At 35.8% G+C, this 16,638-nt stretch overlaps 1 protein-coding gene across 3 annotated transcripts in view; it reads right to left on the bottom strand.

The window, feature by feature from the left end:
- Nucleotides 1–16,484, bottom strand: part of KIN (Kin17 DNA and RNA binding protein) — a 111,089-nt gene extending 94,605 nt beyond the window's left edge. For all 3 annotated transcript variants that reach the window (XR_012470141.1, XR_012470140.1, XM_074194170.1), the window contains exons 1-7: nucleotides 16,290–16,484; nucleotides 13,718–13,812; nucleotides 5,014–5,057; nucleotides 4,806–4,928; nucleotides 3,702–3,883; nucleotides 438–486; nucleotides 158–212 (exon numbers count right to left, since the gene is read on the bottom strand). Coding sequence is in view for 1 of the 3 variants with exons in the window: in XM_074194170.1 (XP_074050271.1) it covers nucleotides 158–212; nucleotides 438–486; nucleotides 3,702–3,883; nucleotides 4,806–4,928; nucleotides 5,014–5,057; nucleotides 13,718–13,812; nucleotides 16,290–16,403 (662 nt within the window). In the remaining 2 variants the exon portion in view is untranslated. The remainder of the gene's footprint in view (nucleotides 1–157; nucleotides 213–437; nucleotides 487–3,701; nucleotides 3,884–4,805; nucleotides 4,929–5,013; nucleotides 5,058–13,717; nucleotides 13,813–16,289) is intronic.
- Between the last annotated feature and the right edge of the window lie 154 nt (nucleotides 16,485–16,638).

Genomic DNA, 16,638 nt, shown 5'->3' with positions numbered 1-16,638 from the left:
CAAAAAAGGGATCCTGTGTGAGGGTCAAATGAGACAATGTGGATAAAGTCCTTTTCCCATTATCTAGTGCAACATAAATTATTAAAGAATAAGAACTCTCCTATACATATTTCCCCAAAGTTTTCTATATTCTTAATTAATTGTAAATGTTACTAACCTTGATTTAGAAGAAGCTCCTGAAGTACTTGCTCCTTTATTCAAATTGAATGCAACTAGGGACACCCCCCCACCAAAAAAAAAAAGAAAAAAAGGAAGTCAAGATATACTTCAGAAAGGCAACAATAAAAGGTTTTTTTTTTAAAAATAAACTTCAAACACATAAGGAAATTAAACATATTCAGGTAGAAATTTTAAAAATTAAGAACTAAAATGCTTCTATTGTTTAACTCATTTTATAGGAATTCAAAGTATCTATGTTTAAAAAAAATACCCCTTACCTTTTTCTTCATCATTTTCCCTGCTTAATTCTGTGAAAACTGGACATTCCTAGAAAGAAAAAATGGAGAATTCTAAGATTTTATGTCCATCATTACATTTATTCAGAACATGAAACTGCCTCAAATTAGCTCATTTTAATTTTAGAGGAAGTGAAGCATAGTAGAGTTGATCTATGTTAAGAGGTTCCCTGATACTAATACATTGGTGGTGGAGCTGAGAACTCATCTAACCTTTCTGGAGAGCAATTTGGAATTATGCTCAAAGGGCAATAAAAATGTGCACACCCAGGGCGGCTAGGTGGCGCAGTGGAGAAAGTACCGGCCCTGGAGTCAGGAGTACCTGGGTTCAAATCCAGTCTCAGACACTTAATAATTACCTAGCTGTGTGGGCTTGGGCAAGCCACTTAACCCCATTTGCCTTGCAAAAACCAAAAAAAAAAAAAATGTGCACACCCTTTGATCCAGAAATATTACTACTGGGTCTATACCCTGAAGAGATCATGAAAAAAGGGTAAAAACATCACTGGTACAAAAATATTTGTAGCAGCTTTGTGGTGGCAAAGAATTGGAAACTGAGTAAATATCCATCAATTGGGGAATGGCTAAACAAATTGTGGTATATGTATATGGAACACTATTGTTTTATTAGAAACTAGGAGGGATGGGAATTAAGAGAACCCTGGAAGGATATGCATGAACTGATGCTAAGCAAGATGAGCAGAACCAAAAGAACACTGTACACCCTAACAGCAACATGGGGTTGATGATCAATCTTAATGGACTTGCTCATTCCATCAGTGCAACAATCAGACAATTTTACGGTATCTGCAATGGAGAATACCATTTGTATCCAAAGAAAGAATTGTGGAGTTTAAATAAAGACAAATGATTATTACCTTTAATTTTTTAAAAGTTATCTTGTTATGTAATTTTGCTATCTCTTATATTTTATTTTTTCCTTAAGGATATGATTTCTCTCTCAACACATTCAATTTTGAACAATGTATAGCATGTAAACAATGTAAAAACTATCAGACTGCCTTCTGTGGGGGGGGGGAGCAGAATGGGGGGAAAAGGTTGCAAAATTCAAAAAACAATAAGAAATAAGAGGTTCCCTGAATTTGTCTTTTTGAGTTGCCATACTGGACACAGTGCATGCAGGGGGTCCTGAATGTGTCAAGGATTAAGGCTACCAAACCTGATATAATTTGTTGTTTTATCCCAAACTGGACTACCTGTGTGTCTTTTGAGAGTCAAGCAGACAGGAGTCAAGGAGGCACCAGTCAGGCTGTGCCAGGTTGGAAAATTTGCTTGTGCAGTTGAGTCTCTTACAGATAAATGGAACCTCCTATCTTCATAGTCCATCAGTTCCCAAGGGAAAAAATTCTGCTTTTGCCATCACCTTGTCCTTTTTCAAACTTTCCTGCACTTCCCCACTCCCATGCTACCCATGAAGGCAAGGTTTTATGTTTTCTACTCCCTACATTATCCAGCTGTCATAAATGTGCAAACTTCTGTATGGACTGTAACTTCTTTGAGTTACACATGTATGTTCATTTTTCTTTTAATAAATTAGTTTTCACATATATTTTGTAAAATTATGATTGCCTTTGGGCAAAACCTGGATACAAGTTCTAGCTCTGACACTACAGACTGTATGACTCTGGGTAAGTCATCTAATCACTCAATGCTGCAGGCAACTCTCTAAGCATAAAACAGACCAACAGCTGTTGATTTAGTGAACTTCTTTACACATCAATTAAATCACAGACATGAAACATACTTTAATACCATCCTAATATGGATGATCTTAATAATAAGAGAACACTAAATTAAGATGCAAAAAAATAAAAATTATTTGCTAGCAATAACCCCTCAAATACTGCTTCAAGTTAAACAATAAAACAATATTTACCTTCAGAAATTATAAATTCCCAATCACTTAAAAAATAAAAACTTATTTACATAAAAGATTGAAGTTCAGAATTTATTACAATGTCTCAGGGAATGAGTTTTTCTTGAACTAATGTTGTAACTAGAAATGAATATGAGCCAATGAGTCGGATTAATTTAGTTTTATCTGGTCTTTGGGACAAATGCATTAGTCAATAAGTCAGTTTTCTCTGGTCTTAGGGTAAATACTCAGAGACTCTATTCATGCCTATACTTTTAAAACTGTCCAAAGGAGGGAAAGCTGAATAGTAAGGGGTTTAAGATCACAGGAGCTAGAGGTAGAAGGGACCTCAGAACCCACTAGTCCAAAACCTATCATGTCACAGAAAAATCACTTAAAAGATGTTTGTCTGATCTGGCATGACAGAAATAACTACTACTTATAAGGTGATTGAAAGGTTGTTGCTACATAAGATAGTTTTTCCCCTATATAGGCAATGGAACAGTCCTCAAGAGAAGTTTTTGAATTCTTAAAAAACCAATCTTAGCAAATGAGAGCTCTGAATTAAAGAAGGCTCCAGAACAGTAATTCAAATGAGAGGCTGTAATGAGGTTCACTGCAGTCCACATGAAAGGGGAAAAAAGTCAAGTTTTGTTAGGTAGTTTTTGGTGGGGGGGTTTGGGGGGGGGCAGAAGGAATAGAATATTTCTTCACCCTTGGGAGGAGGTATATGGAGAAAGGAATTTTCTAGACTTTATGGTGGGTAAGGTGGGGAAACTCACTGTTTTTAACTCCTTAGCTAAAATACTGATACCTTAGCAGGAATCAATTCAAGAGAAGCCATGAGAGCGGGGAGAGCATTATTTCTAATCGTAAAAAACTGGAAGTAGGCTAAATAGTCAACAAAAATGAATGGTTACATAAATGTGTTACATCAGTGTAACAGATTATTTAATGCACAAATAATGCACAAATAGTGCACAGATAAACACAAAGAATATAATGAAATTTAGATAACTCTTTTATGAAGTAATGCAAAGCTAAAAGGCGGAACTAGATCCGGCCAGGGAGAAAATAAATAGGAACAAATGGAAAAGGATTTCTAATGGAGAACTATAATAACTTAAAGTTGTTATGACATTTCAATGCATAAAAATTAATATTATAGCAGCATTGTCAAAAAGTAAATGGGAGGGGGTCGTTAGGTGGCGCAGTGAATAGAGCACCGGTCCTGGAGTTCAAATCTGGCCTCAGACAATAATTACCTAGCTGTGTAGCCTTGGGCAAGTCACTTAACCCCCATTGCCTTACAAAAAAAAAAGTAAATGGGAAATTATTTCTCTTTTCCCTTGGGAAAAGTATCCTCTTACCTGTTCTTTTCCTTCCAAACCTCTTCTTACTTGTTCTTCAATAAACTTGGCAGTTTTTTCTTCATCATCAAGGTCTTGCTTCTTCTTTTTCTCCTGTTCTTGCTGCCGACGGATAGTTTCTGGGTCTCTATCAATGTACTGAATATACCAACCTTTGGGTGTCTCATCTACTTTGCATAAACCTTAAAAAAATAAATCCACAAAAACATAATCAACTTTGACAGCAAACTAAAATATAAATAGCAATGAAAGTCGATTAACAATTGCATTCAACAAACATTTAACAAAATGCCTAATATATTATGTTAGGCAGTGGAAATACATGTGAAAAAACACCTGCCCTTAAATAACATTCAATCCAACAGGGAGGACTGCTATAATATATACTCATGTGAATTAAGCAATAGAAAATAAACTATATATTTAATTATAATCAATATAAAACCAATAGTCATACAAAATTCAACTGATACCTCACTGTGGATGAAAGTAACTCTGAATTCAAAAAAATCTGGGTTTGTTCTAGGATCTGTACTCAACCAGCTTTCAGACATTGGAAAAGTAATTTCAACACTCTGGATTTCAATTTTTAGATCTGTACAATAAGAATTTGGACTCTATTTCTTAGTTCCCTTCCAACTCTAAATCTCTATGAATCCATGAATGAAAAATCATGAGATTTGTCCTAAAATGATGAACAAATGAAGTACTCAGTATAAAACCCTGGGGTACAAATACTAAAGTAAGATAGTAGCTGCTCTAAGTGATTTCTAATCCTTCAAGATTAAAAATAAAAAAGATAAAGCTAATACAAAATCCACTTAAGTGAAAACTGAAAAGGCTTAAGCAAAAAGAATGGGAAGAATTAAGACAGTAAAGTGGTAACAAATCATAAAAAGTGTTTTAAATGAAAAAGAAATGCTCTTTCACGAGCATCCTACAGAAAATCTTGCTCCATTAAAGTCTAACTTTCTCCTTGAAAATTTGTCTTGTTTTGTTGCACCATTTACCCATTAATTTCACAAATATGCTAGTAAACTATATTGGTTGTCCTTTTTAAGAGCAACATACAACAATTATGCTTCTTACTCTTTATCAAGTTACCTTCTCTGCCTAACCACTTGGTAAAATCAGTTAGCGTTTCCCACTGGGTAGCATTCATATGGATGTGCTCTCGATGACTAATATACTCATTATATACAATGTTGTTGTGAACTCTCTTTGTGCCTAAAAACAAAGAACACAGAGTGGTCACATATGGAGATAATCAAATTATATTTAGAAAATAACTTTAATAATATAAGTTGCCTACCAAATCGTCTTCTGAGCAGTTCTAAAAAGTCATTTCGGAACTCCCTTAGAGAAAAATAAAGGAAAATATTTTGGTATATTTGACAAGATCCATATGTATTATTAATACACTGTAATGCCTTCATGAAATTAAAACAAAAAATAAATCCCATTATAACATCTGATACAATTATAGAATATAATATTTGAAAGTGTTAATAATTACTATAAATGGGGCAGAGCCAAGATGGTGGCAAGAGAAGAGCCTCTCCTAAGTGTGCTCTCTAAAATATTTCAAAAATCTTAAAATTATGACTCTAACTAAATTTTCTAGAGACAGAACCCACAGAAAGATTCAGTGAGGCAATTCTCCAGCCCAAGGTAACCTGGAAAATAGTAGAAAAACTTTGTTTCATGGAGTTAGAGGGGCAGCCCTGCCAGAGAGAAGAAATTTCAGCCTCCCAGGGAATGACCCCAAGGCACCTGAGAGCCATGGCTCCTGGAGGCTCCTGCACCCCAGGGAGAACCAAACACAACTTGGAATATCAGCAGGGAGACCTTTGCCAGAATGAGCACAAAGCTCAGGCCCTGAGCACAGTTGCAATGTGACTGGCAGCCCAGATCCAAGAACCGGAAGCAGGCCCACAGGCCCTAGGAGCCAGCAAGCAGGAGCCTGTAGGCAGTTGCACCCTGAGTGCTCAGTCCACCAAACGTAAGGGAGTGGAGGGAGACTTCTGAGGTCTGTCTTCTGTCCCTGGAATGGGAATCAGATCCTGATCGCAGTCAGAGAGGTGTGCTTGTGGTCATTCACAGACCAGGAGAGCAATCAGAGCTTCACACAATGAGGTCCTTGTGGGGGTGTCCCAATAAAACTCAAAAGCTCAGAAAGCACCCCAAAACCAGGCACAGGCTGGGGAAATGAGTAAGCAGAAAAAAAAAAGGAACTGGACCACTGACAAATACTTTGTCTATGATCACAAGGAGGATCAAAATACTCAGTCTGAAGAGAAGTACAACCTTCTGCATCTAATATCTTCAAGAAAAATGGAAGTTGTGCTCAGGCTATGACAGAGCTCAAAAAAAATATTTTGAAAATCAAGTAAGGGAGATAGAAGAAAAATTGGGAAAAGAAATGAGAGAGATGCAGGAAAAATATGAAAATGAAGTCAGCAGCTTAGGCAAGGGGATCCAAAAAATGCTGAAGAAAATAACATGTTAAAAATCAGCTTAGGTCAAATGGATAAAACAGTTCAAAAAGTTATTGAGGAGAAGAATGCTTTACAAAGCAGAATTGGCCAGATGGAAAAAGAGATAAGAAAGTTCTCTGAGGAAAACAAATCTTTCAGAAGTATAATGGAGCTAAAGGAAGCCAATGACTTTACGAGAAATCAAGATACCATACCTCAACACCAAAAGAATGAAAAATTAGAAAAAAATGTGAAACATCTCATTGAAAAAAACAACTGATCTGGAAAACAGATTCAGAAAAGATAAATTTAAAAATTATTTGGATACCTGAAAGTCATGATCAGGAAAAGAACCCTGACATCATTTTTAAAGAATTCCTACAGGAAAATTGACCCAATATCCTAGAAGCAGAGGGAAAAATAGAAACTGAGAGAATCCACTGATCTTCCCCGGAAAGAGATCCAACCCCCCCCCCCCCCCCCAGGAATTTTATAGCCATATTTCAGAACTCCTAAGTTGCAGTCAGGATCACACAGGACTTAGCACCAACTACATTAAGGGCTCATAGGGCTTAGAATATAATATTCCAGAAGGCAAAAGAGTTTGGAATGCAACTGAGAATCAACTACCCAGCAAAACTGAACATCCTCTTCCAGGGGAAAAGATGGACTTCCAATGAAACAAGGGAATTTCAAATGTTCCTTGTTGAAATGACCAGAGCTGAACAAAAAGTTTGACCTTTAAGTATGGGACTCAAGTGAAGCATAGAGAGTGGAAGAGGGGGGGAAATTATGAGGGACTTAATGACGATGAACTGCATGTATTCCTGCATAGAAAAAATGATACTGATAATACTCATTATGAACTTTCTCATTTAATAGAGCAGGTAGAAGGAGCTTTTGTAGATGAAGCACAGGAGAGAGCTGAATTTGAAGATATAATATATTGTAAAATTGGAGTCTGGCTAAAAGGGAAATGTACTGGGAGTAAGAGAAAGGAGAGGTGGAATAGGCTAAGACATTTCATATAAAAGATTTTTTTTTGCAATGATATGAAAGGAGGGAAGGAGAGGGAGGAATGAGGAAACCTTCACTCTCATCAGAAATGGCTCAGAGAGGAAACAGCATACACAGTCAATAGGGTACAGACATCTAGAGTAAAAAGGAGAGAAGGGGGACAGGGGGAAGTAGGGAGGATGTGGGTGGTAGAGGAGAGGGTAGATCACAGGAGAGAATAGTCAGATATAAGACATTTTCTTTTTTTACTTTTTGAAAGGTGCTGGGTTGGGTGGCCTATCAGGACCATGGGGCCAGGTGGTTGCTAAGTCTCTTGACCTCAAGGCCAGTGCTCTGTCTGCTGCACAACTCAGCTACCCTACAGCACATTTTAGAAGAGGGACAGAGTGAAAGGAGAGAGAAAATATAATATATGGTAGTGGGGAGGAATGGATGGAGGGAATTACAATCAGCAACAGCAACTGTGGAAAAATATGGAAGTAACTTCTGTGATAGACTCATGATAAAGAATGTAATCCACCTGAGACAGAGCTGATGGTATCAGAACAAAGACTTGAAACATTTTTTTCTCTTTCTTTTACTTTATTTCTCATGAGGTTTTATATTTTTGTGGGAGGGGTATTATGTTTATTCTTAAACAAGAATACTTTAGTTATGTATACATAAAGTCATATTAACCAAAAAGAAAAAAATGAAACCAAGAGTGATGGGAATTCAGGGAAGCATGGAAGGATTTGCATGAACTAATGCTGAGTGATATGAGTAGAACCAGAAAAACACTGTACACCCTAACAGCAATAGGGGGGGTGATCATCATCCTTGATGGACTTGTTCATTCCATCAGTGCAACAATCAAGAGATAATTGTGGGCTATCTGCAATGGAGAATACCATCTGTATCCAGGGAAAGAATTGTGAGTTTGAACAAAGACCAAAGATTATTACCTTCAATTTGAAAAAAAAAACACTTTCATCTTACTATGTTAGTTTGCTATCTCTTATACTTCATTTTCCTTCCTTAAGGATGTGATTTCTCTCTCATCATATTCAACTAAGATCAATGCATGCCATGGAAACAATGTAGACCAATAGACTGCCTTTGTGGGGGGTGGGAAGCAAGAATGGGCTAAATTTGGAAAACTCAAAGTAAATAAAATCTTTCTTAAAAAAATAATCACTATAAATGTTGATATTTGTCTTTCGTTCTTGACGAAGACCATGACATCAGGGAGGTGATGTCATGACAAGCGAGTGAACTGGATTTGAGAAGATGCTTTGTAAAATCACCAGTCTCACTTTCTCCTCCAAAGTCACCTGTGTCCAGTGGCCAGATATGAATCAGGACAAATGGAGACAGCCCTGGATGCAGTGGGAGACTTTAGACTTTTAAAGCCAAGTCTTTCCCAGGTCACTTTGACTGAGACAATGTTCACTCAGCAATTAAAGTTAGGTAAGAGAGGGGAGGAAAAGAGGCCAAGAATGACCACCCCTAAAAATAAATAAATAAATAAAACAAAGCTGAGAAGGTAAGCCCCACTGGTTTCTTGGTGATTAAGGCAGGTCAGAAAGGAAAAAAGTCCATAGTCCAAAAGAAAAAAAAAATCAATCTGGGAGAGAAAAACCTTTGGGATTTCTGGCCAAAAAAAACTCCAAGAAATCTCACCAGGCTTTTTTAGGCAGAACACTCAGAAGAATGAGAAGAAAAGTGGGGAGAGGGAAGGAGAAAGAGAGACAAAGAGACAAAAACAAAGAGAAAAAGAGGCAGAAAGAAGCTAAGTAGTTCAACTTGCCAGCAATGGCATTCAAACCAATTCATTTCTTTCTCTGCATGTAGATGGTATTTTTCATCAAAGGTTTTTTAGAACTACCTTTGATCACTGTAGTGCTGAGAAAAGCTAAGACCATCATAGTTGATCATTGCATAATATTGCTGTTAGTGAGTACAATGTTCTCCAGGTTTGATTCACTCATTATCAGTTCAGGCAAGTCTTTCCAAGCTTTTCTGAAGTCTACCTACTCATGATTTCTTACAGAACAATATACTCCATCACATTCATAAACCACAATTTGTTCAGCCATTCTTTACTGATAAGCAACCCCTTAATTTCCAGTTCTTTGCAACCACAAAAAGAGCTGCTCTGAATAATTTTGTACATGTGGATCTTTTCCCCTTTTTTGTGATCTCTGTTATACAGACCTAGTAGTGGTTTTGCTTGATCAAAGGGTATACAGTTTTATAATCCTTCAGGCATACTTTCAAACTGCTCTCCTCAGTTCACAATTCCACCAACAGTGTATTAAGTGTCCCAGTTTTCCAATATTCCTGCCAATATTGATCATTTCTTTTTTCAGTCATAATAGTCAATCTGATAAGTGTGAGGTGGTACCTCAGAATTGTTTTAATTTGAATTTTTCTAATTAATAGTGACTTAAAGCATTTTTATATGACTATAATTTTAATTTCTTCATCTGAAACTACCTGTTAATATCCTTTTATATTATCAAGTGGAGAAATGACTTATAATCTTATAAATTTGACTCAGTTCACTATATATTTTAGAAATGAGGCCTTTATCATAAACACTGGCTACATAAATTATTTTCCAGTTTTCTGATTTCCTTCTAAACTTAGTTGTATTGGTTTTGTTTGTACAAAACCTTTTCAATTTAATGTAATCAAAATTATCCATTTAATATTTCATAATATTCTCTATCCTAGTTTGGTCATACATTATTCTTCTCTTTATAGGTCTGACAGGAAGATGAATTTTTAGCTGGGACTTAAAGGAAACCAGGGAATTTAGTAGGTAGAGGTGAGGTAGGAGAGCATTTCATGGATAAAGGTCAATCAGAGAGAATGGCCAGAATTAGTATCTTATGTATGGAACAGCCAGGAGGCCAGTCATTGGATCAAAGAGTATGTGTCAGAGAGAATAAGGTGTAGGACTGGAAAGGCAGGAGAAGGCTAGATTGTGAAGGGCTTTGCATGCTAAAAACTTCATTTTGTATTTGCTTCTGGAGACCACAGAGAGCCAATGTGGTTAACTGAGTAGGAGAGTGACATGGTTGATCTGAGTTTAAGAAAAATATTTTAGTGGCTGGAGGATGGACTGGAATGGAGAAAGACCTAGGGCAGATCCATCAGTAGGCTCCTGCAATAGCCTAGGTACGAGGTGATGAGGGCATGCAAAAAAAAAAAAAAAAAAAAACCCAAACAAACAACAAAACAGGAGACCAAGGAGAAGAGGGGACATATTCAGGAGATGTAATAAAAGTAAAATCAATAGGCCTTGACAAGATTGGACATGGTGGGGGCAGAGAAGAGTGAGATGGTGAGGAATCTAGGATATCTAGGTGGTAAACCTGGGGGATTGGAAGGATGTGGTCCTCTACTGTAAGAAGGATGGTAGGAGTGAGTGAGGGTTTTAGGGGAAAAAGATAAGAAGTTCTATTTTGGACAGTTTTGGTCTAAAAATGTGTGCTAGACAGACATCTAATTTGAGATGTCTGAAAAGAAACTGGAAATGCAAGATTTGAAGTCAGTAGAGAGACTGGGACAGGATAGGTAGATGTGTGAATCTTAAGCATAAAGATGACAATTAAATCTACGGGAGTTGCTGAGATCAAGTGAAGTAGCAGAGGGAGAAGAGAACAGGGTCAAGGATAGAACCTTGAGGGATACCCAAGTTTAGAAAGTATGATCTGAGGGGTGGCTAGGTGGTACAATGGATAGAGCACCGGCCCTGGAGTCAGGAGTTCAGGGTTCAAATCTGGCTTCGGACAGTTAATAATTACCTAGCTGTGTGGCCTTGGGCAAGCCACTTAACCCCATTGCCTTGCAAAAAACTTTAAAAAAAAGTATGAACTGGATGAGTATCTAGAAAAGAACACTAAGAAAAGGTGGTCAGTCAGGGAAGAGAAAAATCAGGACAGAGTGGTACCCAGAAAACTTAGAAAGAAAGGTGGTTGATAAATAGAATCAAAGAACCTTTTAGATTCTGAGTGCCATCTACTATAAGTTAATCTTCCCTCCTTTGTGTCATTTGCAATTTTGATGCATGCATTACCTAGGTCAGGGCTGTCCAACCTAACTTTTAAAAGTTTTTACTGAACAATAGACAATATATTTTGATTTGCCATTTTAGTGAGAGCTCTGTGGTAGCTCATTTTGTTTACTAAATTATTTAGTAAACCCACAGGGGTGCACATAAAATCACTCTGCAGGATGAATTTTGGATAGCCCTGACCTGGGTCATTATCAATCAGATCACTAAAAAATGTTAAATAGTACAGAACTTATTCATAGGATACTCCCACAAGAGTCTTCATGCCATACTGGCATCAAACCATTAACAACTGCTCATATAAATATGACCATCCTACCAGTTTTGAATCCATCTGATTATATTATGGTGTAATTCACATTCCTATCTCATCTCCACAAAAACAGCATATGTGATTTTAGAAGACCAAGGAGAAATAAGGCATAATATGCTACCACAGATTCAAGATATAGAGTAAGACTTAAATTTTCACAAATAGACAATATGGAAAATTCTTTTGCTGGACTATGCAAATTTGTAACAAGGGGCACATTTTGGAGGGGTTTTTTTTTCCTTCAGGTTTTTTTTTTTAGGCTGTCCTCCATCCCGAGAAGATTCTCCATCTCAACTCATCTATTGCCTTCCCTGGCTTCTTTTAAGTTTCAACTAAAAATACAATCTTCTACAGAAGCTTTTCCCACCCCCTCTTAATTCTAATATTTTCCCTCTGTTAATTATTCACTACATTGTACCCTGTATATAAATTTGTCTACATGTAGGTATGTGTGCGTGTGTGTGTGTGTGTATCTTGTTATAATCTCTCCTTTTAGATTGTGAGCTCCTTGAGAGCAAGGTCTTTTACCTTTTTTGTAATTCAGCACTTAGCACAGTGCTTGAAACATGTTAGGTGCTTGATAAGTATTTATTAACTGCGTTTTGTGGGGTGGCTAGGTAGGGATTAGGTAAAAGGTGAGAAGGAAAGATAAAAGCAAGGAAGGAAGAAAAGAAGGAAGTCTTCCTGGGTCCATACTGTGATCCACCATCTAATAACCCTATCAAAAAAAAAGGAACTAAGGCTAGTTTTGACATAACCTGTTCCTATGAAGGAAGAGCTAGGCATGGAAAGCACCAAATAACATTACAGAATCTATGATATACAACTGAAGTCACTTCAACCTGATTTCTTTAAATAATCTATACAGGACAAATAAAAAGAACCAATGGAGAATTTCATGCTGCTTCCCACTCCCACAAAAAATACAACTATGTCCTCATTTACTAGGTAACTTTGGACAAGTCATTAGCCCTCAATATCCTCATCTGTAAAATGAGTATGCTAGTCTAGATGATCACTGAGGTCCCATCCACCTTCTAAATCCTCTGCTACAGGGTGTCCCAAAGGTTGTGGTACAATTTAAATAATAGCTGTTTGTAGAAACAATCTACAACACAAGCAATGATAGGACACTTTTTCAAAAGTAAACCATTAGTTACGATGTTCAACTAATTAGAAACAAAGTAGATGCCCTTCAATTAGAGAAATAGCTCAACAAGTTGTGGTAACTGAATAAAATGAAATATTTCTGAGCTATAAGAAATGACAAATGTCAGGAATACACATAATTTTGTAAAGATCTATATGAACTGATACAAAGTAAAATAATCTGAGCCAAGATACAATATACATAATGATAACCACAATGTAAATGCAAAGACAATGACAATCACCAAAATAAAAAATGTGAATGTTGCAAAATTAAAAAACAATCATGGCTCAAAAAAAAAAGGTTTCAGAAGTCATGTCCAACCCACCCTCTTGAAGTAAAAGGCTCACAAGTATTTCAGATTGAAACAATTTCCATTTTTTTGATGGACTGATAAATTATTGCTGATTTAAAAAAATTTTTTTCTTTAATAAGAATCTTAAGAGGGGCGGCTAGGTAGCACAGTAGATAGAGCACCAGCCTTGGAGTCAGGAGTACCTGGGTTCAAATCCAACCTCAGACACTTAATAATTACCTAGCCGTGTGGCCTTAGGCAAGCCACTTAACCCCATTGCCTTGAAAAATCTAAAAAAAAAAAAAAAGAATCTTAAGAAACACTATTTGTTATATGAGATGGCTCTCTGCAGGAATATTAGGGGAAACTAAGTTAATGTTAAAAAAGACATCAACAAAAACTGATTTTTAAAAAAGTTCAATTGATGATGATGATGATGATGATGACGATGATTATTAAATTGTGTCTGATTCTTCATAGCCCTATTTGGGGGTTTCTTGGCATTTCTTTTTCCAGTTCATTTTACAGACAAAGAAACTAAGACAAACATGGTTAAGTGGATTATTCAGCTATTAAGTATCTGAGGCTTGATTTGAACCCAGGCCTTAATGACTCCAGGTATAGTTTCCCATCCATTGTGACACCAAGCTGTCCAACTAAATAATGACTTATAAATAATGACTAATTTTTGCAATACTCACTCTGAAAAATAATCCATAAATTGCTGAGGATCCTCTGAAGCCAGAAGGAGTTGTCTCTGATGAGACTCTGACATGCAATGGCACTTAAAACCATTCTACAAAAATAGAAAAAAATGATAAGCTTTTTTTAGTTTTGGAAATTCCTCATACTTGGTTCTCATTATCTGACTCACACTCCTACTTGACTTAGAATAAAGTCTCTCTTTTCCAAGACTAATAATGTATTTAAATTCTGACTTTATTCCCTTTCTTTTATATCACTATTTTTCCAACTCCATTACTGGGACAGATGGCAAGCAAAAAAAAAATTCCTAGACATTGCTACATTAGACACTATCTACAATAGATACTATCTATTTCTTATGTTCCCTTCCTCAGATTCTTTTCATACAGTTCTATTCCTTTACACCTAAAGGCTAGCCCCATTCTCTAGCTTCCTCTAAATTTGTTCTAGTTGAATAAGTATTGCTGTAGCCTATGTTAATTTCCAGAAAAATTATTTTTTTACTTATTTAAGGCAGTGGGGTTAACTGACTTGCCCAAGGTCACACAGCCAAGCAATTAAGTGTCTGAGGCTGACTTTTTTAAATTATATTTTTGTATTATAGCCACCCCCTTATTTTCTAATTACATAATTCAACATATAAAAGTTTCTTAGGGGTGGCTAGGTGACACAGTGAATAGAGCAGTGGCCCTGGAGTCAGGAGGACCTGAATTCAATTCCAGCCTCAGACACTTAATAATTACCTAAATTTGTAACCTTGGGCAAGCCACTTAACCCCATTTGCCTTGCAAAAACCTAAAAATAAAAAAAAAATAAAGCTCTCTATATAAAGATTCGCAGTTTCATGTACTCTCTGTGTTGCTATGTATATAACATTTGGGCAAGTAGATGTCTGTGAGTTCAGAATAAAAAAGAATTGGGAGGGAGGGGAAAGGAATAGTTTTTGCTCTGAAGCCATTTCCAACTCTCCACCCCAGGCATTTTGCTCTCCTTCACTCAGATGCTGACCTCCCACCTTCAGATCTCAATTAAGCCCCTACCTTCTACAGGAAGTCTTCCCTGGTTAATTATTTCCTGTTTCTCATACATATGTATGTTTATATATGAAAGAATATAAATATATATTTAATATGTTATATCTAGAATAGAATATATATGGAAGAATATAGATGATGTATATAAATAAAATGGGAGAATATAAATATATTTAATATATAAATAAAGAATAGAATATATGGAAGAATATATGTATATGTAAAATGGGAGAATATAAATATACACTTAATATAATATGTATAAATATTGAATAGAATGTATATGAAAGAATATATGTATATATAAAATGGGAGAATATAAATATATTTAATATAATATGTAAATATAGAATATATGTGAAAGAATATATGTATATAAAATGGGAGAATATATAGTTAATATAATATATAAATATACAATAGAATATATATGGAATATATGTATATATATAAAATGGGAGAATATAAACATTTAATATAATACATATAAATATAGAATAGAATATATGTGAAAGAATATATGTATATATAAAATGGGAGAATATAAATATATTTAATATAATATGTAAATATAGAATAGAATACATGTGAAAGGATATAAGTATATAAAATGGGAGAATATATAGTTAATATAATATATAAATATACAATAGAATATATATGGAATATATGTATATATATATAAAATGGGAGAATATAAATAAACATTTAATATAATACATATAAATATAGAATATATATGAAAATATATGTACATATAAAATGGGAGAATATAAATATATTTAATATAATATGTAAATATAGACTAGAATATATGTGAAAGGATATATGTATATACAAAATGGGAGAATATAAATATATTTAATATAATATATAAATATAGAATAGGATATATGTGAAAGAATGTATATATATAAAATGGGAGAATATAAATATATAAATATAGAATAGAATATGTGTGAAAGAATATATGCATATATAAAATGGGAGAATACAAATATATCTAATATAATATATAAATATAGAATAGAATATATGGAAGAATACATATATATAAATGGGAGAATATTAAGTATATATTTAATATAACATATATAGAATAGAATATATGGAAGAATATATATGTATATGTGAAATGGGTGAATATAAATATATATTTAATATATCATATAGACTAGAATATATATATGTAAAATGGATGAATATGAATATATATTTAATATAATATATAGAATAGTATATGGGAGAATATAGTATATAAAATGGGAAAATATATAACATAATATAAAATATAGAATGGACTGTATCTATACACATATGTGTGCATTGCTTTGCTCTCTTTGGTTCGCCGGGTGGAAGCTGCTTGCGGGCAGGGGCCGCCACTGGCTCGGTGTGCGGCTCCTGGCAGACGCCTGAGGAGCTGGCATTTCGCGGACTCTGGGAAGCGGGGCGGCGGCGTCGGGACTCGAACTCCAGGGTGCGGGGATCGCGCAGTAAATGAGCAGGAGGCAGCCCGGCCCGGGCCCACACTCACCTCATCCCGGCACTGCTTCTGGCACATCTGGCAGTACCATCGCAGCTTCTGGAGCCCCTTGGATTTGATCCGGTTGGCGATGGCCTTGGGGGTGAGGAAATCGGATTTCCCCATGGTACAAGGGTTGAGAAGGCCCACGGCCGACTCTCTTCTGCTCTAGGTGCTCCCCCACCCACCCCTGATACAAACCGGAAGTAGTGCCAACCGGAAGTAGAGCTGGGGGCGGGGGATGACCGAGAGAGAAAAAAACCGGGAGGGAGAATTGGGAGGTTAAAAAAGAGTTAATCGAAATATCGCGAGGCTTTGAAGGGGGGGAAGCGGAGAAAGGCAGTGGGCGGAGCCATCGGCG

Source organism: Macrotis lagotis, chromosome 7 (assembly GCF_037893015.1).
Source record: "Macrotis lagotis isolate mMagLag1 chromosome 7, bilby.v1.9.chrom.fasta, whole genome shotgun sequence".
NCBI lineage: Eukaryota > Metazoa > Chordata > Mammalia > Peramelemorphia > Peramelidae > Macrotis > Macrotis lagotis.
This window is presented reverse-complemented; position numbering and strand designations above follow the sequence as displayed.